Source organism: Herpailurus yagouaroundi, unplaced genomic scaffold, assembly GCF_014898765.1.
Source record: "Herpailurus yagouaroundi ecotype Mexico unplaced genomic scaffold, PumYag 221, whole genome shotgun sequence".
Taxonomy (NCBI): domain Eukaryota; kingdom Metazoa; phylum Chordata; class Mammalia; order Carnivora; family Felidae; genus Herpailurus; species Herpailurus yagouaroundi.
The window spans coordinates 687,191-713,837 of NW_024412452.1; the positions used below are offsets into that span (position 1 = coordinate 687,191).

Sequence of the window (26,647 nt, forward strand, 5' to 3'; positions counted from 1 at the left end):
CTATACAGATATAGAGGGAGAGAACCAACATGCAATGCCTTCTGTGAGCCAGGCCTCATTGGTAATATTGCATTTAATCTTCAGAACTTTACAGGATGGGTAGTGTCATCCTTGTTTTATAGATGAGAAAACTGAAGCTTAGTGGGATTAAGAGACTTGCCCATGATTACATAGCTAACAGATGGAGGAATTTGGTTTTGATTCCGGAAATGTGGAAGGTCATGGTGACTTTGAGTCTCCAACAGGTGTGGTGGTCAGTGTGAGACTCTGGGGTTTGGAGTCACAGTGGAGGATTCTGGACTTCCATTGTCTAACTCATTAACAACTGGCCACATGAGGCTCACTTTTGAGCACTTGAAATATGTCTGTGACTGAGGAAGTGAATTAAAGTTTAAAAACTGATAATTGATTCAATTATTGTTCTAATAATTGTGTTTGGAACAACTTGGGCATGTGGATCTCCTTTCTTGACTATAAATTTTATGAAAATGAACTACAGATCAAGTGTTTTTGATGAAAATTTAGTGTCCAAATTGAGATGTCAGTTGAGTGGAAGATATGTAACAGATTCTGAAGACTAAGTATGGCTAAAGAATGAATAAATTTTTCTATTGATTACAGGCTGAGATGATACTACTTTGGATATAAAGTATTTCTTTTTTTTAAAATTTTTTTTTTTTCAACGTTTATTTATTTTTGGGACAGAGAGAGACAGAGCATGAACGGGGGAGGGGCAGAGAGAGAGGGAGACACAGAATCGGAAACAGGCTCCAGGCTCTGAGCCATCAGCCCAGAGCCCGACGCGGGGCTCGAACTCACGGACCGCGAGATCGTGACCTGGCTGAAGTCGGACGCTTAACCGACTGCGCCACCCAGGCGCCCCAAGTATTTCTTTTTTAATGCAGCTGCTGGAAAATTTAAAATTAGATATGTGGTTCACACTATCTTTCTGTTGGACAGCGTTGATCCAGACTGATTCTGGATGAGTGTGTCTGAGGCTGATCCACTTGGAGGCCATGCTGCCTATGATGGGTCCCATGGCTGTTCCTTTGCCTGCGTACCTAGTCAGGACTTGACACTGGGGAGCTTCTAAATGCCTATGGCTGCCCCTTCTAGTGTAACTGGCCTGGGGTCAGCTTTTTTTCTATTAACTTGTGATGCTCTGTGTTTTTAGCGTATCAATGCAGACACATACGTACACACGTACCCACACACATATGCACGTACCTTCTGTTTCTGCACTTTCTATTTTGTTCCATGGATCTGTTTGCTTGTTTCTGTATCAGTAACACATTCTTAGTGACTGGATTTAAATATTTGAAAATGATGTCACTTTCTTTAATGATTTTTAAAATCATTTCGATTATGATTTTTTAACTTCCAGATCAATATGGGAAGAACTGACATTTTTCCTCATGTTAAGTCAACTAATCCGTGGACATGCTATCCTTTCCATTTATCTGATTATATTTTAATCTTTTCTTATTTTGTAGAATTCTTGATTTCGATTTTGCCCAAGTCATAAGTTTATGCATTATGTTTAATAAAAATTTTGCTGGTGTAAAGACTCTCTTTGCAATATATTTTCTATCTGGTTACTAAGTTTTATATCAGTTTAACTACTGAGTTGAAATTGTGTATTCTAACAATGGTAGTTGATCCTCTTGCTTTCATAGTGACCAGAAATAGAATTGATAAATAATTATTTTGTCTCCACCTTTCTGTAGTTGGTCTCATTTCTTTTTCTTGCCTTGATGTGTTGGTTAGGATACCGAGGACAGCATTAGGTAGTAGTAATAAAAAAGGGCATTCTTTCTTTCTCTAACTTGAAGGAGAATGGCTTTACTATTTCACCATTAAATATGATGCTGGTAGTTGATTAGTCTTTCTGAAGTGAATGAAATGTCCTTGGATTTCTGTTTTACTAGAATTTTATCAGAAGCACTTGTTATTAGTGGAAGCAGTTTTTGAGTTTTATTAAGATCTTTTTTTTGTCTGATTTTTTAAAAAATTGAGATGTAATTGACATGTAACATTAGTTTCAGATGTATGACATAATGATTCAATGTTTGTAAGCACTGTGAAACGATCACAATAAGTCTAATTAACATCTGTCATCGTACATAGTTACAAACCTTTTTTTCTTGTGATAAGGACTTTTAAGATCTGTTCTCTTAGCAACCTTCAGTGATGTCTTGATCTTATGGCTTTCTTTGTTCCTCTATCTATAGACTTATCCCTGTCCAGCTGGCCCTAAACTTCAAACACCAGGGTGTGAGTTTACTAGGAGTTATTCTCTTAAGCCACCTGTTCCTATATTCATTTAGTCAACACATCCATTGATTTCCTGCTGAGCATGGTGCCATGTAAAAAGAGTAAGATGTAATCTGGTTGTTGCTTCCCAGAGCTTGAGGTCTTTATGATACAGGCGATCAGCTTCTTTTTTTTTTAATTTTTAAAAAAATTTTTTTTTCCCAACGTTTATTTATTTTTGGGACAGAGAGAGACAGAGCATGAACGGGCGAGGGGCAGAGAGAGAGGGAGACACAGAATCGGAAACAGGCTCCAGGCTCTGAGCCACAGCCCAGAGCCCGATGCGGGGCTCGAACTCCCGGACCGCGAGATCGTGACCTGGCTGAAGTCGGACGCTTAACCGACTGCACCACCCAGGCGCCCCGGCGATCGGCTTCTTGAGGCAGGATTCATCACTGTTTTCCTAGGACTTAGCACCATAGCCTGCCCTTAGTAGATGCTTAGTGAGCTTCTGTGTGGAAAATGACCGAAGTCCTCTCTCTGTTCTAGATCCTTTTACTTTTCCTACTTCTCCCCCTTCACCTCTCCCTTACTACCTGAGAGCTAATTGTTCCCTTCAGCGATCTGGATTTGGCATAAGGGAAAGGATGCTTCCTTCCTGTCCATGGATTTGCTCTTGCCATCTCAGGGCAGATGCCTGCTTCCCTTTTCAGTATGGAGTCAGGTTACGATGCCTGTTCTCGTTCACCCAGAGTTTGTGTCTGCTTGGTGTTAGCAGCTGCATTGCCATTCCTTATGTGCAGAAAGCAATTGAACTTGCAGCTGGAGGCTTAGCGATGCAGGGCTCACCTGTGAGTCCTCTCCCTTCCTTTCCAGCTGCAGAGGTGGGTTCACATTAGAGACTTAAAGAATTCCCTAGAGAAATGATCTTTCTAAATCCTATTTCCACAGCCACACACCACCAGGCATCTGTGCACAAGCTGTAGGCATAGGGTGCTGCTTCCTTTGAGGGACTGACCAGAACAAATCTGTCTGACCACAGGGTTCTTCTGCCCACTTCCCAGTGATGGACTGGATGTCACTGTGGACTGGGGTGGGAATTCGGGACAGCCCCAGTCTTCTCAGCATTGGAGTCTGTCCCTTGGGACCTGGCCACATCTGTGTTTGGGGTCTGAGTCATGGAATCCAAGAGTTAATATGAGCCAAGCCCGTAGGTCCGGGTTTGCCCTCTGCTTCCACATGTAAAGCCTGCATCTTTGAGCTTTTCGTATCCCAACATACTGAAGTTAGTTGGATGTAAAAGTCTGTTGTAAACCCCAGAGTGCTCTTCAGATGATGCGTAAGCATTCTAATGATCTGAATTGCTGTTGTACAGAATCATTTCTGTTACTGTTTACTCTTGCCAATAGATGGCACTAACATATTTCATATTTGCCTTTTCACCGGTCACTTCTGCTGTCCCTTTCAGTAGTACGTGTCACTGCTGGTTTTTGCCCTGTACCCCTAGGACCCTAACAACTCGCTTTGCTAAAAAGACTTTCTTCCCCCCCCGCCCCTCCCCCCCAAAAAAGTGAAACCTTAAACAATGGTTTGGGCCCAGTGGTTTTTCGAGTCTTATGAAAATGTGCATTTCTTGAGTCACAGTTTTGGGATGTTGGGAAGATGGGGATTTTTCTTCTTTGGAGCAAGTTCTCTTTAGGTGGATCAGTTACAGGGTGCCTGGATGGCTCAGTTGGTTAATCATCTGACTCTTGATTTCAGCCCAAGTCATGATCTCACAGTTGTAAGATCGAGCCGCCAGTTGGGCTCTGTGCTGGGTGTAGAGCCTGCTCAAGATTCTCTCTCTCTCTCTCTCTCTCTCTCTCTCTCTCTCTCTCTCAAAAAAAAAAAAAAAAAAAAAAGATGGATCAGTTACCTAATAGAAGAAACAAACCATGGCTCTAGGATGGGGCTCTGTCCCAGGCAGGGCAGAGTGATGGAGGCAGCCCCTGGCAGGGCAGATTTCTAGAAAGACGCCATCCATGTGTCTCCATCTCAGGCTATTAAGGGCCAGGTGGATGTAGGAGAGGTATGGGCTGGGGAGGCGCTTCGCTTGCTGGTCTGAGAAAGCCTCCTGAGGATGTAGGGTCAACATTCCTTAGGAGGGTGTGGACCCGCCAGGGCTAGGATAGCCCAATCCTAGGAAAGCCTGGGGATACCTTGTTTTGTACTTTGTAGGCCTCTCCACAGGTCTCTGTGCCCCGAGGCCATGGCAAGAGTGCCATGGTGCATCAGCAAGCAGAGGCCCTGCTGGGGTCACTTTCCTGTTGGAATAAACTTGGTGTAGGGCCAGGGGTCTTGTAGAGACTAGGCAGGGCTGGCCTGGGCTCCCCAGTTTCCTGTTTTCTCCCCCTAAGTACTAAGCAAGCCCAACCCCGCTTAGCTTCTGAGATCAGATGAGATCGGGCGTCTTCAGGGTGGTATGGCTGTAGACTCTGGTTTTCTAACCCAGTTCCGCTGAGTGCTAACACCTGCCAGATTCACAGGTCTGATTTGCTGAGGGAGTTCCTGCTGCCTAGTCATAAACCGCAATAAAAGCAGATGGTCTCATCTTTGAAACTAATCATGATAATGATGGGTGACTTTCCTGCATTTTCCATAATCGAAATGGAATGTGCTTGGACTGGCATGTTGGAGGGGCTCATGAGTGGTTATAGGATAATAGGTGGGCTACTGCTGAACATGTCAGTGAGGCCAATGCGAGGCAGTGAACTTGTAGATACCGTGGTCAAAATGGGATACAACATGAGTGTATGCTAATTACTTTAAAAATTAAATACAGCCTTTCTGTGTCAAGACCAGCATGTTAAATTCACATTATGTCCAGTCTTTTGTGCTTGTGAGATAAATCAGTCTTTTGCTTTTTTACATTCTTTTCCCAATTCTGTTCTGTAATATTTTCATGTTCTTATGCATAGCTGGGCGAAGTGCCATTTACAGCGTAGTTGCTGTAAATGCCCTAGGAGCCTGTGACATCTGGTCCCTGAGTCACCCTTGTGCCTGCTTGCACACAGGGCGTCAGCATAGCCATTGTGACGGGCATGGTCTTCAAACATTTGAAGTCCAGGCTGGGCCATTAGCTCTCCCGGGCAGGGATCTTCCATGGCATTTCTTCACCTTGGCCATTTACTAGCTATTTAGTAAAGTCTCCCTTTACTTCCTTATTTCTGGACCAGGAATAGGAAATTGAATCAACTGTGTACCTTATGGCTGGCTGTGATTTTCACGAGCTTCCAGACGCAGTTTCCACCTGGGAGCAGGCCTGCTCAGGATTTGAGTCTTTTTTTTTTTTTTTTTATGGCTAGTCTTTATTTGGGACACATTTCTTTCAGCACTCAGCATACTCAGTGTGGGTTGGGCACTGTGTTTCTTATTTTAGGGACCCAGAGACAAAGTTGGTGGTGATCCTGCCATCCCCTGGCTCTGGGCTGCTTCTCTAAAGTCCAAAGTGAACTTTAGAAAAATTAGGTATTTTTGTACACCTGCATGGATAGCGCATGTGCTCCTGGGGTTCTGGCCTCAGCCGGCTCTGACCCTGCTCTGCTGCCTTTGGAGTCCTAAGAGAAGCACTTCAAGGGATGCTGCAGCCTTATTTTGGCCCCCTGTCCCTGCCTCCTGCCTGGGAGCAGGGAACCCCTTTGACACCCAAGCAGCAAGTTCTTCCGTGGTGGATCAGCTCCAGGACACCCCTAGACTCTAGGAATGACCCCCAGCATGCCACTCAGAGAGTGTGAGCCCTGTCCCTCCTCCAGAGTCCACCTCCCAACAGGGCTGGGTCAGGCAGTCTACCCTGCTTGGAGGAGATGGGGGAAGGAGGAGGGGAAGGAGCTGGGTGGAACTGGACGAACTCTTCCCCAGGATGATCCAAGGAGCCAGTCGAAGTCTCCATATGATGAGGTACTCTGTGGCCCAGTGATGGAGCGAGGCTGCCCTGGACTCTGGAGGTGGACGTTGGTGGCATCGTGTAATGCCACACCTTGGACATTATGGCACTTCTCTGCTTTTCCTATATCCCTCCTGCCACGTTTTGTGCTGTCCTTCCTCCCCACACTCTTCCATGAGGCCCTTCCTTTCTATTCATGGTCAGTCAGGCCTTGAAAGGGACCGAGTGGGGCTTTGGTGGCAGCCTCAGCAAAGGCTGTGGAATCATAAAACGTGGATGACCACACGAGAGAGCTGAGGGGTCTCATTACCCCATCCCCGCGTCCTCTGCATGTACCCTGGTATGTTGGGGGCCCCACTGAAGTCCCAGACAGCACAGAGTGTCCCCAGAGCTGTCCCTTCCCTGAGAAGTCAGTCAGCAGCACCCCACGAGGGTACTCTCTTCAGTGATAAGCAACCTTGCCTACCCAACATACCTGCCAAGAGCAGAGGCTCACCTGGAAGGGAGTAGGGAGGGGGCATGGGGCAGAAACCAGTCTGCAGTATCCCTTGAAGTATTGGAGTATCATTGACTCTATTCCTTATGCTGTGCCCTTCATCCCCAATGACTTATTCATTCCATAATCGGAAGCCTGTATCGCCCATTCCCCTTCACCCATTTTGTACATCTTCCCCTCACACCTTTTCTCTGGCAACCATCAGTTTGTTTTCTGTTAGATGTCCTGGCTCTTGGTAGGTAACCACCTAAAAAATGAACACACTGTGTCGTACAAATAGGACTGAGCTGTGAGGCAGGCAGGTCACCAGGGCTACCTGTTCCTACTACTCATGTAGCATGTTCAGGCCAAACTAGTGGCTCTCAGAGTGGGGCCCTGGGCCAGTAGCATCGGCATCATTAGGAACTTGTTGGTAATGCAACATTTTGGGCCCCATCCCAGATTCCTGAACTGGAAACTCTGGGGCTGAGGCTCAGCAATCTGTGGTCTAACCAGCCCTTCAGGCGATTCCGATCCACACTCAAGTTTGAGAACCTCTGTTTCTGTTCTTGGTCACCATTCTGGTCCGTATTCTTGAATCGCCTCTGGAAGTTACCTCAGGTTGCAGAAGACTCCTTTTCTCCTGAGGTAACTGGGCAATTGCTCATTTGCTACCTTGTGGCAGCTGTTGAATGATCAGGTTTATAGTGATTTAATTTTTACAGTGGTATTTAGCTTTCCATGTGTTTATCTCATGTCCTGAACTCACACAGAAACTCCTAGAGAGCAAGGATCTTGATTTACCTTTTTTAAAATATATATTTATTTATTGATTTGAGAGAGCACAAGTTGGGGAGGGGCAGAAAGAGGGAGAGAGAGAGAATCCCAAGGAGGCTCTGCACTGTTAGCATAGAACCTGATGCAGGGCTTGATCTCACGAACCATGAGATCATGACTTGAACCGAAACCAAGCATTGGACACTTAACTGGCTGAGCCACCCAGGTGCCCATGGCTTACCTTTTTTAAATGAGTCTAGCTCAGCGTCTTCCAGTGACAGTTGCTAATCACTGGCTGCTACTTGAAGGCTTCTGTTTTCTCATCACTCCAGCAGGCCACACTGCCTGAAGCAAGCGAGCCTTGGCATTAACTCTGCTGCTTGTTTCCATCTTTACCCTGACTTTACCCGCTTTGTTCATCCTCCCAGAGTAACTTCCTTCCTGCCACCTGGGCAGGGATGCTGGTCACATAGTAATGGCAGTGTGCCTCTCCCCGATCCCCCGTGAGTGAGTGAGAAGAAGTGCAGGTTAAATACACCTCGCGAGGGCCACGTGGGCGTGTGTTTCTAGGCTGTGGGGTGTCCTAGAGGGCCTCCCCTTCCTTTCAAGAGGGGTTTCCAATTCTGTGGTGAGGTTTTATAGCTTCTCTCCGGACCAGTCTTGAACTTGAGGGAGAACCGTAGAGATTGAAGAGCTTAAAGATGAAGGTGCCCTCCCGGCCCTCAGTTGCTGGCCGCCGAAGTGGGCCCACTGCAGGTGGTGTGGTTTCTGGACATGGCCTTGGCTAGAGGAGACTGGCCTTTCTCCTCCCCTCTCTGGGGCCATTGTGGTGAAATGGTCACCAAGGAATGTGATTGATGTGACTGATTATTTGCTAAATGTTATCCAGGCGACTTTGATATTGAGCTGGATTTTTCAAGGGGAGGCAAGGATTCAGACAGGCAGCGGAAAGAGGGAGATGTTTCAAATGGGCCAACGGTGCAGGCAAACCTGGGGAAAAGCAGGCTGTGTTGGCCTGGTGGTGGCAGGGTGGGTGGGCTCCGTGCGCATTTGTGTAGGGGTGGGATGGAAGGCGAGGCCGCAGAGGGTTTGCGTGTGAGGCTGGGAAACCTCCGTGTACACTGAGGGGTTGTCAGGAGGAGGTGGGAGCACCAAGAGGAGTGTCACAGGTCAGCGCATCTGGCAGCTGAGTGTGGGCTGGAGAGGGCTGCGACCCCCGTCACTACTGCGGGGTGTTAGAGTTAGCCTCTTGGCTCAGAGCTTCAGCCGTGTTGGTCCGGGGCCCTGGGCCATCAAGAGGAAGACACTGTGAGGCTGGGAACTGTGGTCTCTATGGACTAGAGTTTGCTCTACAAGGGAAAACTGACATGGAGCTGGTAATGGATACTGGAAAAAATACAAAATAAGAGAACGTCCAGGAGCAGGCCAGACTCTAGAAATAATACGGCCTGTAGCCATTTAGATGAAGTGCTTTCCACTTATGCCTAATTAGCCTCAGTAACAGTTCTGAGTGTGGTTAAGTGGGTGCAGTTAGCTTTATTATGCTTTTAGTTGGGTTCTTCATCTGATTCTTCTTGAAGCTTGTTTGTTTTGTCAGAACTTAAAAAAATTTTTTTTAATGTTTATTCATTTTGGAGAGACAGAGCACCAGTAGTGGAGGGGCAGAAGAGAGGGAGACACAGAATCCGAAGCAGGCTCCAGGCTCTGAGCTGTCAGCACAGTCTGATGTGTGGCTCAAACTCTGACCGGCAAGATCATGACCTGAGCCGAAGTCGGATGCTTAACCGACTGAGCCATCCAGGTGCCCCTGTTTTGTCTGAACTTTAAAACACATAAAGGAAAATTAACTTTCAGGGCAATAGAAGTGAAAAAATGGAGATTTCTAGGGCGGGGCTGAGATAGTCTGGAAGTGCTTAGCAGAGGTGGTAACTTTCATTAGGCCTTGGAGACCAGAGGTTGGTATTTGTTCTTATTGTGACCTCAGCATTGTGTGGGATTTGGGGGAAGGAGGTATAGGAATTGGCTTGGGCTGCCATCCCAGAATACCGCACACAGGGAAACTTAAACAGAGGAAATTTATTTTCTCGCAGTTCTGGAGGGCCACCGTACCAAATCAAGGTGCCGCCCCAGCTCGTTTCCGGTGAAGCCCCTGTCAGCTTGCAGATGGTCTCCTTCTTGCTGTGTTCTCACATGGCCTTTCCTGTGTGTGGGAAGGTGGGTGTGTGGGGTGTGGTTGGGGAATTGCTCTGGTGTCTCTTCCTGTTCTTATAAGGACTCCAGCCCTATCAGATCAGGGTCCTACCCTAATGGCCTCACTGAACCCTAATTACCTCCTTAGAGGACCTGTCTCCAAATACAGGCACATTGGGGGTCAGGGCTTCATCACGTGAATTTGGGGGTTGGTGGGTGGGTCACACGGTTCAGTTGTAACAGGTGGCCCGTGTTGCTTAGTCAGCCATCTGGCGTCAGGGCAGGATGTGGACTGGGTGGAAAGGAGAGAGCGGTCAGGAGACCTGACCAAGGATAGGAGGAGGGGAGAGGCGTGGAGGACGTTGAGAGGGTGGCCGCCAGAGAAGAGAGGGAGGGCCTGGTCGGCCTGGTGCATTCTTTCAGGTCTCTCCATGTTCTCTCCTGGTATTCAGGAGCCAGCATCATTTACAAAAGGATGCTTCTTCAGGCTGGAGTGTCACTGAAGTTCAGTTTCTTTTGTCCTCATGCTTGAGTCCTTTTGCTGCAAAGAGCTCACATCCAAGTTCTTAGAATCACTGTCCCCCCCTGGAAAGCAGACTTCAATGTCCAAAGAAGTGTGTGGAGGCTTTACCTCCTACGTCAGGCACCATCTATTAACATTGACAGGAAAAGGAGCAGGATTTCTCACCATCTTCCTTTGAAGGACCAGTCTAGACTATTCCATGGGAATAGTCCCCTTTCAGATAAAGAAGGAGGAGTTTTACGGAGTGGCTGGGAAGGGAGAAAATAAATGAGCTTGAGGAGGGCGTCCCCACTGCCTCCATACCCAGGTGAGGTGAGAGAGGCAAGGACCAGAAATCCTCAAGGGGGCTCGAAACAATATCGGGGCGGAATGTTCTGAGGACAAGGAAGACCTTCCCCTACTGCTCTCCAACTATACTTCAAGGAGCTGAATGGCTCTCAAAAGTGAGCTAAGAGAAAAGACACAACAACCCACCGCCCCAGAAGGTGAGGCCTGGGCCTGAACAGATGCGAGCCCTTTGTTCGCAGAGCTGGGAGGCTGGTGGGGTGGTGCGGGGCTAATGTGAGCCGCATAATGGGCGGTGCCTTTCATATGCAGAGTAGCCCTTTGATCTGAGGGGGATGAAAGTGCTGAAAAGTGGAGAGGCTCGATGGGGGGCCTTTGTCTTTGACAATAAAGGCATCTGCCGGACTCGAACCCCCTCGCTCGCTCCTTCAGCCCATGGGCTCCCGCAACAATGCCTCAACTGGGACCTGGGTCTCCCCACAGCTGAAGAAGTCTCAGGAAAGAGAAAGAAGCATGCTGCAAATGTTGGACAGGGAGTTTAATCGATTCTTTCCACGGCCCAGAAAGAAAGGAGAGAGATGAACTGTAGGGACGCAAGGGGAGAGTGGAAGGGGAGACGTGGGGCGGGGGGTAGATCTGGGGGGAAGAGGGGGCGGGGGGGAAGGAAGGGTGGCATTTGAACACTGGAGCAAACTCTCTGGTAATAAGCTTGTTACTTTTCCGAAGACAGTGCAGATGGGGTGAATATGTGTCACTGGAGGGTTGGAGAGGAGTATTCAGCTAATAAGACATGTTTTGGGGGTCAACTGACACTTAAAAAAAAAAAGACAGTATAAGGCAAGCCCTAATATGAAAGCAGACATCCATTCAGATGTTTCCAGAGGGGAAAAGAAAGTCCTTTTAAGTCTGCACACTGTCAGAAACTCTATGCTAATTGGAGTTTTACTAGAATTGTAATACTTTCCAATAGTTCTTTCTTTCTTGCTGTCTCTTACTCTTCTTGAAATCTTAACCAAGACTCAAAACAAAGCACTTGGCATTTGGCCTAGAGATGTTCTGCTTGTGGATGGTTTTTGAGTCTATTCTGTGGGTGGATGTACTCCTTGGAAGTAAGCCTGATGGTTCAGCCAGTGCTATATCATGGAGTTGGATGTTCACCCAGGCGTCATGGGAATGGCTTGGGAGGGAGTGGATAGGCATGTCCTGCATAGGGCTGTCCCTTCACGGGCTGTGGCTTTGGGTAAGGGTTTGGGAGAGGAGGGAGCGTGGTGATTTTGGCATCTCTCATATGCCTAGCTCTCTGCTATTTCAGAAGAGTCTGAAGGGTCTGAAATGGGAGTATGGTTTTGTGGATGTTTTCCTCCAGAGGTGGAAATTGACCCGATATAGTGATCTCTGAGTGAAGGGTATTGATTAACAGACACAGAGGGTGACTTTGAGGCTGTCTCTGAATCTTTTTACCTGAGTGGCACTGTTATAACCAGGATAGGGCATCCAGGAGAAGTGAGTACTTAGAGGAGGGTACTGTTCTTTCTTAGAGGTGCATGGGTCCTAATCAGCTGGGCCTTGCTTTGGAAGAAGTAGGCTTTAGACACCTTGGAGAGGTCAAGGCTGGTCTTGCTGCCCATCCTGCTGTTCTATCCAGCTTCTTACTGGAAAGAGCATGAACTTTGGAGGCTATGAATCTGGGTTTGAATCCTGGCTCCCTCATTTCTTCTCTTTTTGACGTGGGGCAAGATACTGAACCTTTCTGAATCCATTTCCTCCTCTGTAAAGAACCTTTGTAAAGGACCCAGTGCATAATAGACATTTGATGGAAGCTGGTGGTGACCTTTGCTCATGCCACTCTTAAGTGGTTGGGCTTATCACTACCTACTCAATATGCCCTAATACCCCATCTCTGTTGACACATCTTTACACCCTCGGTTCCTCTTGCCTTGCTCCATTTCTTCATTCCTAGGCATTCTTTTCAAACTAGCAGGAAAAACCAGGACAACCTTGGGGTTGAATTTTATTTCTTTTTTTTTTTAATGTTTATTTATTTTTGAGACAGAGAGAGACAGAGCATGAACAGGGGAGGGGCAGAGAGAGAGGGAGACACAGAATCTGAAACAGGCTCCAGGCTCTGAGCTGTCAGCACAGAGCCCGACACGGGGCTCGAACTCACGGACCGTGAGATCATGACCTGAGCCGAAGTCGGACGCTTAACCGACCAAGCCACCCAGGCGCCCCTGAATTTTATTTCTGAATCCAGTAGTTTGCCACCTTACTTGCCTTTACTCCAAGTGTCCATCTTGGAGTGATTGGTTCAGGAGCCAGTCTTGTCAGTGATTGTCTCAGGATCTGGTTTTAAGCCAATCAGCATGCAGAATTCCTCTGGCTATTCTCATTGGTGTAGGTGTGAGCATGTGTCCTAAGTTGGTGCAAATCAATGGAAGAGACAGAGAGAGAGGTTAGAACAGAGGTTTTCATTTGCCCTGGGTAGGCTTGAGTTTTCTAGTTATAAGGGTGTCCAAAAATAAAGCAGTTCCATAGATCAGCAGAGCCCTGAACTTACCATGCTCCTCTGCTTTGGCCTTTCTGCTGTGTGAGAGTCTGTTTCCCTTTGGTTTAAACTAACTTAGGCTCTGTTCATCCTGATTCCCACTGTCCCTGTGACTGCTCCATATAAACCCATTCCTTATCTGAAGTCACCATTTTTCTTTATCAAATATGTATTCTAAACAATGTAGTATTTGGTCTTGCTTTCGAATTATTCTATAATGGAACTGGATTATGTACATTCTTCTGTGTCTTGCTGGTTAAGCAAAATTGTGTGATATTCACTCACACTAATGTGTATGGCCATGATTCATTTTCATGGTTGTGTGGCATCTACCACAATTTTTTAGTTCTCTTCTTGATGGACATTTGGGCTGTTTCCAGGGTTTTGCTGTTTCAAATTATTTTGCTATAAACATCATCATAGTAGTCTCCTAGAACACATATGTGAGAGCTTTCTTCCCATATGCTATGGTTTTCCTTTTTATTTAATTGAACTGTAGTCAGGAACGCTGGGATGACTCTCTAGGGACACTTTTCTGAACCTCGGTCTTCCTGCTTTGACTCCTCTTTAACCCACTTGAAAGGCTACTGTCTCCTTGGTCTCAGGAATTAGGTACCTGTGATCTCCAGCCACTTTCCACCTTCTCCTGGCTCCACAATGATCCCCTCACTGCTCCCTAGCATGGTCTTAGACATGCTATTCCCTTCTCCCAAGAGAGGAGACCACCATTTTTGGTAGTAGGACAGGCTTCTTCAAATTCTTTGAGAGCCAACCCAGCTGTGTCTCTCATGTGGAGAACCTGAACTAGTCATAGATTGGCTCCCCCTGTTTGTAAGATGCCCTAGATCCTTCCTAGTGGGGCTGTGGTGAGGGCAGGAGCCCCCTACTAGTTTGTAGGGCTACCCTAACAAAGTACCACATACTGGTGGCTTAAACCAACAGAAATGTATCCTTCAATAGTTATGGAGACTAGAGGTCTTAAGTCAAGGTGTCAGCAGGGCCGTGCTCCCTCTGAAAGGCCTGGAGGAGAATCCTTCCTCACCTCATCCAGGTTCTAGTAGTTGCTGGCAATTTTGGCATTTCTTGGCTTATGGATGCATCACTCCAATCTCTGCCTGTGTCGGTCATCACATGGCTGTCTTCTCACTGTGTGCCTCCACAGTATCTTCTCTCTGTGCATGTCTTGTCAGTGTCCAGATTTCCCCTTCGTGTAAGGATACCATTCAGATTAGGACCCACCCTAAAAACCTCATCTTAGCTTGATTACATCTGCAAAGACCCTATTTCCAAATCAGGTGAATCACATTCACAGGTAACAGGGATTAGGATGAGCTTGTCTTTTTGGGGGAACAAAATTCAACCCACAACATCCTCTTTTTACCTTTTCTGCTGCATCTATAGCTGGCTAAGGAGGTGACTTTTGGATTGACTTATCTTGCCTGACCTGTGGGGACTTTCGCTTATCGTGTGGTGATGGGAACTCTTTCTGCCAGGAGCTCTATCCTCTGTTTTTCTTCTTTCTTTCTGCGCTTCAGCATGAACCTGGGAAACTCTGGCTTCCATCCCAGTCACTCATGGAGTCTTCACTGTGCCCAAATGAGATGATCACTGGACATTAGCTGTTTGTACATTGGGCTTACTGGTTGTCTTTGCAGTGGCCACATTCCTGCTGCCCTTTGGGGAGAGACTGGCTTCTGGTGACATGCTGGAAGCACCCTCCTGGGACAAGCTTGCAGTACTCTCCTCCTCCATCTTGTTCATACTCCCTGAGGACATGTTGTGTCCCACAACCCCCTGGTCATGCCAACTGTGCCTCTTCCTGGACCCTTGCTGGCTGTTCCTGTCATGCTCCATCTGTCTGTCCTGGGCTTATAGACTTGGTTGCTGCCACACTCACAGCTCTTGCTGCAATCCTGTGGCTGTCCAGGCTGCTTCCACTCCTGTCGTTGCCCCTTTGTCAGGTCCTGGAGGCTCCATTACTATAGGAGAGTATGTGCTTGGGATAGATACACCGGCCCTTCCATGAACAGAGGTCTCTTGGAGGTACATTGGATTCCCTCACCCCAGCATAACCAGAGAGGTGGCTTAGACACCACAGGGACCATATGGAGGCTTCTGAGGAACACCTGACCTGATTCCCTTCTCCATGGAGCCCCATGGCCTGTGCCAAGGGGAGGAGAAACAATTGAGGGAGAGAAGACCGGATGTGAGACCAGAAGTGTCTGTTCCCCTTCCTTTCTGAAATGGAGAAAATCAAATGCTTCCAAGTGGAAGAACAGTATGTGCAATCTCCCATTTGATGCAGGAATGCCCTCCTATGGACATTCCAATTTTACTTGAACAGTCCCAGTGCCAGGGAGAGCGATATTACAGTCCCCAGGTCACATCCTTGTACACTTACATATTACACACTCGTGCTAGTGTTTCTGTAGGAGAGATCTCTAGGAGTAGGACACACACATTTTCTATTTTGATGACTGCTAACAAATTGTGCGTGTATGGAAACACACATTGTACTGATGTATACAAAAATGAGTACATGGCAATTATGGAGAGACGTGGAACTCCAAAAGAAGGAAGGACTTTCTAATAGTTAAAAATGTTGCACAGCAGAGCACCTGACTTGAGATAGAAAGCATTCAAAAAGAAGAGCTTGGTACACTGAGAACCTCTCCAAGGTGGTAAATCCCTTTGCCAAAAAACCAGTGGTGGTTTATTTGGCCCCGAGTCCTTCCAAATGTAACACATCTTCCAGGTGAGTCTCCAGGAACAGCAAACGTTTTGCAGGATGTGTCTCAAAGCACTCTGAGCCCTTCTCTTTCTGTGTTTGCACACTGGAGGTGCCACTGGGCTCTGCTTGTCCTCTGTCATAGACACGGGCATGTCCTTTGTATCCCCAGCAGGGTTGGCCTGAGTTCTGCCAGGACCCTCCACTGATGGCTTCAAGAGATATACGAGTTTTTCCCAACAGGAGAGAAGTCTTCCTATGGATCTAAAGGGACACCCTGAAGGTAGCAGGAATGGCCAGTTGCAAGCTTCAAGTGTAGCTGCTGTTTCACGTGGTCAAGGACAAAAATCTTAACAGGTTTCAGGGAAGTAACCTGGTTGGCTCTGAGGTCTTGGGAGCCTTTGGTTCCTTCCTCTGGTGGCCTCCGGTGACACGTGTGGCATGCTTTTCATAACGTGTGACTCGTCAGGCCAGCAGCACGGCGTTGGGGTGTGGCGGATGGGCTGACGAGTGCCATGCCGTGGTCCCCATTCGTGATGTGTTGTGCACATCAATCACTTCTCTTTTGCTGATCAGGATGATGTTGCTCTAAACAACCTTATGCCCTTGGGTGCATACTCTTCTTGTATTCTTGTTGCTGCAGGCCTCCCGGGAGGTGCTGAGCTTGCCCACTGTGTGGCTGCTGTGGGCCAGGTAATGCTATCAACCAGGTTTGCTGCTCCTGGCACTGCTTTCAATGGCAGGGAAAACTGGAGCTCAGGGGCAAGGTAGTGCCTGTGATGGCCCATCCCTTTCTGGAGCTTCTGCCTCCACCTAAACTCCCATGGGGTGTTTGTTTCTACCGGACTGCCCTCTGTGACCTGTTGCCATCAAACACCCTTTTGTTCTGTCCCACTCCCAACAGCCACCCCCTTAGGACAGGGATAGAATCTTTTCCCCCAAATGCAGCTCCCCCTCCCAGAGGGCAGCCTGACTCAGTGGAGTGGGGAAGGGAGGGGCTCCTGTTATTATTACAATTATAATGCAAATACATCATGCTAATGACTTTGCTGACCCCCTCTGGGTGCTCAGAGTTCTAATATTCTACCATCCCCACCTTTTGTCCTCTTTCCCCTAATGTGTCTTGCTTTGCCCTCAGGTGAAAAGAGTGACGGTGAGTGACAGGAATCTATGTAAGGCATCTGCCACTCAGGAATTTTCTAAGAGACTTGGTTGCCCTACATCAGCACAAGTAGCTTGGCAAGACAGTAACCATACAGGAGGCATAATCTGTGGAACTTCCCCGTGCATTCCAAAAGCTAGACTTGAGAATGTAGTATGTGGGCTTCTTCTGAAATGATGTTTTGGGTGGTGGTTTCTAGGTTCGGCCACACATAGTTTTGTCTGCATGGAGGAAATGTAGAAGCAATTTTGTTTCAGAAGCATGCTGGTCCCAGAGCCCACATCCTTCCCGGTGAAGATATGAGTCAGACTTCAAAAACTATGGTGCCGAGAAACGTCATTCATCTGGGGTCAGAGAACCGAGCCAGGGATTGACTGCAGGGCAGCGCATACCAGCAGCTCTGTCTCTGGAGACAGTTCATATTTGAAAGAGTTGGCTGTGTTAGCTCTTCATTTCTTCAGGTTCTTGAAGCTCTAACCCTGACTTAATTCCCTCGGTGACTCCCAGCCCCGCATTTGGCGTCACCTGTGGGTGAATGTGGGCGGTTCATGTATTTATGGGAGGTGCCCATAAGGGGGCTGCGGCACAGGCTCGGCATGGTTTACGTGCAGCTGTTACAAAGCACGGAGCAGGTCTGGCTGCAGTGTGGACCGATACCCAAGATTAAAGGAAATAAGCAAGCTACAGAGCAGTGGGTAGACCATGCTGAGATTTATGTCAGCCATGAATTGGTGGATACTGGGCTGCAATCCGTGGTTTGGAAGACATTGGCTTAGCAGGTTCGTGGAAAAACCAAGGTGTCTGGTAGGAGAAGGCTTATCTGAGATCTTGGAGAAATGAACCTGAGTCTTTGTAGGATTGTCTGAAATCGTCTGTAGAATTCTGCCTGGATTTCTCCTTGGGACCTGCCTGAGTCAGCCTGAGCCCAGAGCAGAGGTCCTGGTGATGAGGGATAGAAGCAGAAAAATGTTCACCTGTAGCCCAGAAGGTTGACCTATGCCTGCATAGTTTCATAAGGATCAGCTATGGGCCGGTTGCTACATCCATAAAGGGTCTCATGACTGCCGTAAATCTCACCGATAGTAAATATCAAGCTGAATGACAAACATTTTAGAAACCTGCGCAAGTAGTTTTATGAGTAGAATTCGAAGAAGACATTTATGACTTAAAACTCCCTGCACGTCCCCTTCCCCCTTGAGCACTAAGCATATAACCCCCAGCTTCATACAGCGAAAATGCAGCTCTCTGTGCCCACAGGGTCCTGTCCCATGCAAGCTAACTACTCTAAGTTGTACTGTACAACGTCTCAAGGATTCTTTCTTGGCCATTGTGCTCAAGGATCTCACAACACTAGTGATGTGGGGGGAAAAAGCAGAAGAAAAAAGATTCAATTTCCTTACAACTTACAGCCTATTGACAAGTCCCTGAGACAGGCAGAGTGACTGACATTCCTCTGGGAGCTCAGCTGTCTCAGTGATGACACTTTGCTAAGGGCAAAAAGCAGTCTTAGCTTAACATTATCCCCACCTTTAGGATCCTGTAAGTCTACTTTAACATATAAAAATTCCTTTGAAAACTTCCCTTATCTTCCCCCCCCCCGGCCGCCCCAGGATATAGGTTGGCAAACATATTCCAAGCTTATGGTCCACTCATGTACATCTGAAGGGTCTCATGACTGAGGTTTTATTAGACAGTAAATGACCTTTTCCTAAAAGTAGCTAGCCTCCTCAGGATCCTGGAAACCTTGTTTCCAAAATACCTTAGAGACTTACACTATCCCTGACCCCCTGCAACCTGAAGGTATATAATCAGTCACCTGTCACAACCCCAGTGCAGCTCTTTCTGCCCATGGGTCCTGTCTCCCTGCTTTGATAAAACCACCGTTTTGCACCAAAGACGTCTCAAGAATTCTTTCTGTGCTTCAGACCACATCACTAGGACAGCTTTGGATTGGGGGTGGTGGGGACACCTCTGGTGTGCCTCTGGGCTCCTGCATCCAGCTTGCTTTCTCACTGGCAAGGCTGTAGGAAACCTTCATTTGTCCCTTCTTGTAGTCACAAATTTCCCCTTTTCTTTTCTATGACTTGCTATAGTCATTAATGTTATCTTATGGATAAGGAGGAGGATTTAGGCTGCCTGTGCTTCAAAAACAATGTTTGCCAAACCCTGGCTTTTAATTCCACAACCCTCTTGTCTTACGTTATAATGTATAACTTTAGTATTAATTCATTGAAAGGCATTTATTTGAATCCTTAAAGGTCAAAAGAACACAAAGCGGAGGAGATATCTCTACATCTGTCTATCATGTGTCGTCTGTCGGCTTTTACACACAGAGACTGTCCATGGACGGATACATAAGTCGCTGGAAGTGATTGTTTTTAGGGAGGATGATTCAGGTACAGGAACAGGAGGGAGTTCTTTTTCTTACTACTGCTTGGAATTTTTACCATATTCATATGAACTATTAAAAAAAGGGTAAGCTGAGCCTGACACGTTTTAACTTGTGTCTCCAAACGCTTCCCTTGAAGTCCTAACCCTCAGGACCTGAGAATGTGATCTTATTTGGAAATGGGGTCTTTGCAGATGATTTAGGATGAGGTCATTGGGGCGAGCACTAATCCAATATGACTGTGACTGTGTCCTTATACAAAGGGAAAATTTGGGCATACCTGTTCAGTTGGTGGAGCATTGGACTCTTGATTTGGGCTCGGGTCATGATCTCACGGTCATGAGATCAAGCCCCGCATCAGGCTCTATGTTGGGTGTGGAGCCTGCTTCTCCGTATCCCTCTCTCTCTGGCCCTCCCCTGCTTCTGCATGCACTCTCTCTCTCTCAAAATAAATAAATACCGCTACTGCTACTCTTTAAAAAGTAAAAAATAACAGGGGCGCCTGGGTGGCTCGGCCGGTTAAGCGTCCGACTTCGGCTCAGGTCATGATCTCACGGTCCGTGAGGTCGAGCCCTGCGTCGGGCTCTGTGCTGACAGCTCAGAGCCTGGAGCCCGTTTCAGATTCTGTGTCTCCTTCTCTCTCTGCCCCTCCCCTGTTCATGCTCTGTCTCTCTCCGTCTCAAAAATAAATAAACGTTAAAAAAAAAATTTTTTTAATAAAAAAAAAAAGTAAAAAATAACAAATAATGAAAACAAAAAAATAGAAAGGGGAAATTTGGGCACAGACATACGTGGGGAGTAAGCCATACGGAAATTGGAGTTATGTGGCCACCAGCTAAGGAATGATCAGAAGCTAGGAGAGAGATCTGGAATAGATCCTTCCCTAATTCCTTCAGAGGGAACATGGCCTTGCCAGCACCTTGATTTTGGACTTCTGGCCTCCAGAACTGTGAGACAATACATTTCTGTGGTTTAAGCCGCCCAGGTTGTGGTACTTTGTTATGGTGGCCCAAGGAATCTAATACAACTCGTGACCAAACGTTAGCAGAGGCTCCAAAGAAAGGGATTGGATTGAGGGGAGAAGGCGGTGGGTGGCACAGAGTTGGTTAGGGAGGAGGTGAGGGGGGCTGCGTGCATAGCCTGGGCCACTCAGCCAGACCCCTGTACTTGCTCCTTTGCCTTGCCTTCCCTTCCTGGTTGTCTGCCTCGGCTCTCATCGGGGCAGGCTGCCCGCTGTACCTGGGCTTGTTGGCTGTCCAGGAACAGTGCCAGGTGTGATTCCATAACCCTAGGAGGCTAGGTCAGTGACAACGCCCCATCAGGATAAACCTCTTGGAAGGTGTCTCTGTGGTCACTGTAACCAAATACAGTTGTTTCTGAGGAATTTACTAATCTGTGAGTCACATCCTGAAACTCCAAATTTGTCAGACTGACTCAGGCTTTGCCAAGCACAGCAAGGAGAGTAAATTGCATAAGAATGACCGACAGTCATTAATCTTATCAGACTGTGGGGCCTTCCGAGATGCCAGAGTAGGTCTCTAAGGAAGCTGAGTCTGGACCACCATGGTTTTAGTTGGGTGAGTTTGGGGCTTTGTATTGTTTTTGTGGAGCCCTCATGTGTTCCCTGACTCCTGCTCTGGGGCCCTCGAGACTTCCTGCAGAGCACCGGGGGGTAGTTGCCTCCTCCAGCTGCCAAGGCAGACACAGAGGGCCACCCCTGGTTTGCCCCAAAGAAGGCACCTCCAGCAGTGCCTCTATGGCCCTGCCCCTGGTTGGATGGAGCTTGATCATCAAAAGTAAATATAAGAAGCAAAGACAAACATCCTAGCAAGGCTTTGGGAGCCTGTCATGAACAGGTGAAATGTCTTCAGGGTAAATGACATTTGACTACACTGGGAAGGGACTGAATAAGGCCCACTGTGTGGGCCACACGGTCTTCTCCACTTTGCAGACCCGCCTGTCCATTAGAATGTGTGGCTTGATCTTCTCCACATACCAAGAACACCTTAAAAAAAGCATTTTGAAACCAATGGAAACTCTTGGAGGAAGGTCTGCTAGTTACAGATTCCTGGGCTTGTCCTGAACGCCCTTAGGGGAAGGGCAAAATCCATCAGCATGTATTTGTTGAGAACTTCGTGTGGATTGAGACAGAAAGTGTGAGACCTTGGCCTGGAGCCTGGCATACTGCCCCTCCCCCTCCTCTCCAAAGATCTGTTCCTCCAGCTAATCTGAAGTCATTTAGCAATTCCCAGTGGCGGTGGACAGGTCTTAATTGTGTGGCTTTAGAATCCAGGGGCTCATCCCCACGGAAGACTGAATTTCCTCATTTAGACCATAATTTGTGGACACACACCTGGGTGTATCTGCCTCTTGGTCAGCTCATGTCACCAGTAGAGGGCTGGAGACAGGGCATGGTCCAGAAGGTCCAGGCCCAACAGACAGGAGGGGGATGTTTTGAGAGAAGAGGGGAGGAGGGGACTTTTCAAAGAGGGGCCTGCCCCCAAGGGCCTCAGGACAGGGACAGCCAATACTGGAGTAACCAAGGGAGACAGGGCCATGGGAGGAGGGCATACAGCAGGCTTGCGCCGCAGTGGCCTGTGGGAAGCAACTCAACAAGAGCCTCTGCCACTCAGAATGAGGAGAACGTGTGACAGGAGAAAGGAATGGGTCGTTTGCTGACTTGAGACATGTAATAGGTTGTCTCCGGAGAATCAAAAAGTTCCGGCTGAAGACCTCACGGAGTGCTCAGGCAGACCCTGTCTGTCTGCCTTCCAGCAAACGGCGAGGGAATTTGCTGCTGCCTTCCCGCCGACGGCAGGGCAGTATCTGTACACGGATTCCTGGGGTAGCACGTGGAAGGGCAGCCGTGGAAGGTGATGTGTCTGTATCCATCCCTGGAGAGAACGTGAGAGAAAATGCCACAGCATCTTTAGTGTTGTCAGGAGCCTTGTGCAGGATGGCCAGCTCCAGTTCCACCTGGTGCCAGAGTCCCACCTTCCCCTCTGACCCAGTTCTCTGGGCCCACGGAGAATCTACTGTTTTGTAAAATTCCTTGAGTCTGGATTTTCCCAAAGGGTGTTCTAGTGAAACCTTCTCTTGTGGTACGTGCCTCAGATATATTTGGGAAGCCTGGCACACTCTCCCTTCAGGAAGAACCACAGCACACATTAGCGTGTCAGAGACTCTGAGAAACTTGTACAGACCAACCGGCTGGTTTTGTCTAGCCCTCGTTTCTCCCCTTTTTCCACCATAACTTTATTAACATCCTGCCGACCCAGTGAATCCACTAGTCAGCAGACGCCACACTGATGGTTAGAAGATGTCGTGCGTATATCCTGTCCAGTCCTTCATGTGAGTGAAGCCTTCGGTGTCTGTTTGTGTGTCTCCGGCTGCTTCCTGACCTTCCTCCCCAGCTTCTTCACACCTTCATCTGCAGCCATTCTCTGGTCTCTTTACTTCTTGGTGACTCTCATGGGATAGCTCCAGGTTGTCTGTGTCCCTCTTAAGGTACTTCCTCCCAGTGTGACCCACAGGGGACCAACTTGGGCAGGACTGTCCTCCTTTTCTTTGGACACCATCTGGGGATTTGTGTTTCCTTTTTTAGCAGCAGCGTCCATGTCCTTATACGACAAACCCAGAGGTGAGGTCATTATCAACCACGGACAAAAGATATAAGATGGAGGCTAACGATTGCTGTGTCAGTGAACTTAAAAGGGCCTTGTGTTTTCTCCTCTTAGGTCATCTTTGCTTTGAACCAGACCCTCCTGCAGCAGGAGAGCCTTCGAGCAGGCAGCCTTCAGATCCCCTACACGACAGAGGATCTCATCAAACACTATAACTGTGGGGACCTCAGCTCCGTCATCTTCAGCCATGACAGCTCCCAGGTGAGGGCCCTTGTCCTCTGCACAGTTCAGTGTGGATTTAAACATGAGAACAAAGGCATTACCTGCTGACACCTGAATCTTCCATGTACAAAGGATTGAGGTCATAAAGGGCTCTAAAAATAAAATTGGGCAGGTTTAGATGTGGAATGAAATGCTGCAGCTAACAGAGCCATTCTTTATGATACGTGAGAACGGAGGGGGTGTTGATGAGAGTTAATTCCAGGATCCCAGGCAAAGGATGGAGCTAGGGATCCAGGGGCAGACCTCACGGCCTGGGCAACAGGCAGCATGAAGCCGCCTCCCGAGCAGGGAAGGGATCTGAGTCTGAAAGCCCCCGGCTGACTTAGGAAGCACTTCTGGGAAATGGTGGAACAGAACTCTGGCTGCAGCTTGCAGTGGCTTCTGGGACCACGTGAGCATGATGGGTTTGGATGTGTTCGTGGCCGGACTGGTGCAGCGAGTGACACACGGGACAGGTTTTACCTGTGGGCCATCAAGGGGAAGGAAGCTCAGAGGAATGCAGCCTCCCTATGGCAGGGATATTGGTTATTCTTTTATCAACGAGAGTCCCAGAGGACAAGCCATGACTTCCTCCCCTCCCCTCACCGAGACCACATGGCAGTGGCAATGCCAGCTGAGCTTCTGAGATGGGGCGTGTGTTGTCTCCTCCACCAGGACTACTGTCCTCATGCGGTAGGGGGCTGTGAGTGATGCCGGGGGGTCTGTTAGATCTGGGGACCCTAAGGAACCGTGAGTGAATGGCAGAGGTGAAAAAGGAATGGCAGCCTGGGGAGAGGAACAATAGGGATCCAGCGTCAGCCCCACAAGTGTCAGAAGATACAATGAGCTTTCCAGAGAGTCTGGAGCTGGAAGAAGTTAAACGAAGGCAAAGCAAGCAAGAGGAAGGGAAAACAAGAAATACCCGAAGAAAAGTAGTACAGTTGATGGTGATGACAATTCTTGGTGGGTGTGGGGGAAGTGGGGAGATAAGTCAAGATAGACGGGGAAATTAAAATTTGAAATGGCAGAGAAAAGCTAATATGGGTGGGAGGATTTGGGAGTTTTATGGGAAAATTGGAAGGCTGGTAGCAGTCAGGGACAGATGTCTTATGCAACCCTTTCCTGTGGCCCCTTCATACCTGTTCTGCTCACAGGGCCCGCCCATGGTGTGGGGTATTGGGAATGTGCCTGTCATGGTCCCAGGAAGGCCAGGCTGGTCAGGCCCAGGGGTGCGGGTTGTAGGTCATGTTTGGCACTTAGCTGTGGGAGGTCACCCTGCACGGGCTGCTTGCCCGTGGGGAGGGGCTGGTACAAAGGAAGCGCTCTGCTGAAGAGAAGGGACTTGGGGAAATGGATAGAAGGATCTCACATAAAGGACATGATTTTTAAAAAGATGACAAAGGAGGGGCACCTGGGTGGCTCAGTCGGTTAAGCGGCTGACTTCGGCTCAGGTCATGATCTCGCGGTCCGTGAGTTCGAGCCCCGCGTTCGAGCCCCGCGTTGGGCTCTGTGCTGACCCCTCAGAGCCTGGAGCCTGTTTTGGATTCTGTGTCTCCCTCTCTCTCTGACCCTCCCCCGTTCATGCTCTGTCTCTCTCGGTCTCAAAACTAAATAAACGTTAAAAAAAAAAAAAGATGACAAAGGAGAAGATGAGGGCTTTGGATTTGAAAATGAAAAAAGTATCATTTCGAGGAAATGGCTAAAGGGGATCTGTTGTCCCTAAAGTGGCAATTGGTGGCTACGTTACAGGGTAAGGACTTCCGGAAGGCCTTTGAGAGGCTACTGCATGTGGGAGAAGCAGCCAGGGTAGATATTCTGTCTTATATTTGAGTGAAGTAATGGTTAACCTCGTTAAATCCCTAGGTAGAGGAGAGAGCACGCACCCAGGAGGAGGGAATCCAGAGGGGTGGGGAGGGAACTCGGTGTATCACCTCACCGACAGCCCCTGTTCTTAGCCAAAATACTGAATTTGGCTCACGTGTGCCCCAGAACCAGGTGAAATATTTGCCAGGAGGGCAAAGAACATTGGAGAAAGCAAGAGGGAGACTCGGGAAGTGGAGAGATAATTACAATTAAAATTGTATGGCATTTAAAAGACAGGTGAATGGTTATAGACATGCCATGTATTCGGCAGTAAAGTCATCATTATTGATTCTAAAATATGTAATTATGTAAAATTATTTTTGTAGAGAAGGCATGTGTGAGTCAGACAAGTGAAAACGATGGACGTGTTAGGCAAAGACACGGTCTCCGTATATAAACACGTGGCAACAGCACTCTCATTTGAATAGAACAGAAGTCCTGTTTAAAATAGCCCAAGAGTTCTTCCAGTGCACTTCATCGACTATGTTTTCACTCGGGTTACAGAGAATGATGTCACAGCTTGAAAAAGTAGTAGGTGGGAGACCCCAAGCGTGGTGGTGCGTGCTCTTTCCCTGCCAGCTTGACCCTCTTGGCTGGGTGATTTGGGGCTCAAATGAAGCAACTTGGTCAGTGACACTGTTGCCCCTGATTTGTTTTTTCCTTTTTCTTTTGGCGGAGGTTCCCAATTTTATTAACGCCACGCTGCCACCGCAGGAGCGCGTCACCGCCCAGGAGATTGACAGCTACTTCCGCCAGGAGCTCATCTACAAGCGGAATGAGAGAATGGGGAAGCGGGTGAAGGCCCTTTTGGAAGAGTTCCCGGACAAAGGCTTTTTCTTTGCCTTTGGAGCTGGTGAGACATAGGTTACCTCTGCTGGGAGGCTGGGCTCCGCTGCTCCTCCCACGAAGGGACCCCGGAGGTGGGCTGCTGGTAGGAGGTGAGATGAGTGGCACCTTCTTTGACTTATTTCACTTGCAAAGTGGCTGGCTCCAGCTGATGCCTGAGTATCCAGCACTATTGAACCTTTGCTGGGTGGGCTGGTACCTGTGACATCACCATAGCTCTCGCTCCACGTGGTGTTCAAAACACACTCCCCTGGAAGCTGGGAAGGCCTTTCTCTCTCTTCCCAATTTGGCACTTAATCCCAACGGCTTTCTGGTACCCTTCACTTTTTTAACTTCCCCTAAAATTTGTCTTGTCTTCTGTCTCCTCTCTGACCATGAGCCTCCCAGGCTAAGACTTGGCGCTGATATGTCAGCCATTACCAACTCTTAACAGTGTACATGGAAACAGACTGGGAAAATTATTTCCTTTTGTGGACTTTTTGACATAAATTATCTCCTCTTCTTGAGTCATTCTAGCACAGCTTTGCACACTCCAGAATTAAAGACAGAAATGACAACAGGCTTGGGGCACCTGGGTAGTTCAGTGGGTTAAGCATCCAACTCTGAGTTTTGACTCAGGTCATGATCTCACATTCATGAGATGGAGACCCTTGTCGGGCTCTGTGCTGACAGCACAGAGCCTGCTTGGGATTCTCTCTCTCTGCCCCTTGCAACTTGTGTGCATGTGCTCTCTCTCTCTCCCAATAAATAAACATTAAAAAGGAAAGGAAAGGAAAGGAAAGGAAAGGAAAGGAAAGGAAAGGAA

At 48.0% G+C, this 26,647-nt stretch overlaps 1 protein-coding gene across 8 annotated transcripts in view; it reads left to right on the forward strand.

Moving 5' to 3' along the window:
* The window catches only part of TRABD2A (TraB domain containing 2A), an 82,459-nt gene that overhangs the window by 42,247 nt on the left and 13,565 nt on the right, over positions 1 to 26,647 (forward strand). For 7 of the 8 annotated variants that reach the window (XM_040458362.1, XM_040458363.1, XM_040458366.1 and 4 more), the window contains 2 exons: positions 22,987 to 23,133; positions 25,675 to 25,849. In XM_040458362.1, coding sequence (XP_040314296.1) covers positions 22,987 to 23,133; positions 25,675 to 25,849 — 322 coding nt within the window. The remainder of the gene's footprint in view (positions 1 to 22,986; positions 23,134 to 25,674; positions 25,850 to 26,647) is intronic. The other variant, XM_040458364.1, reaches the window with a different exon arrangement.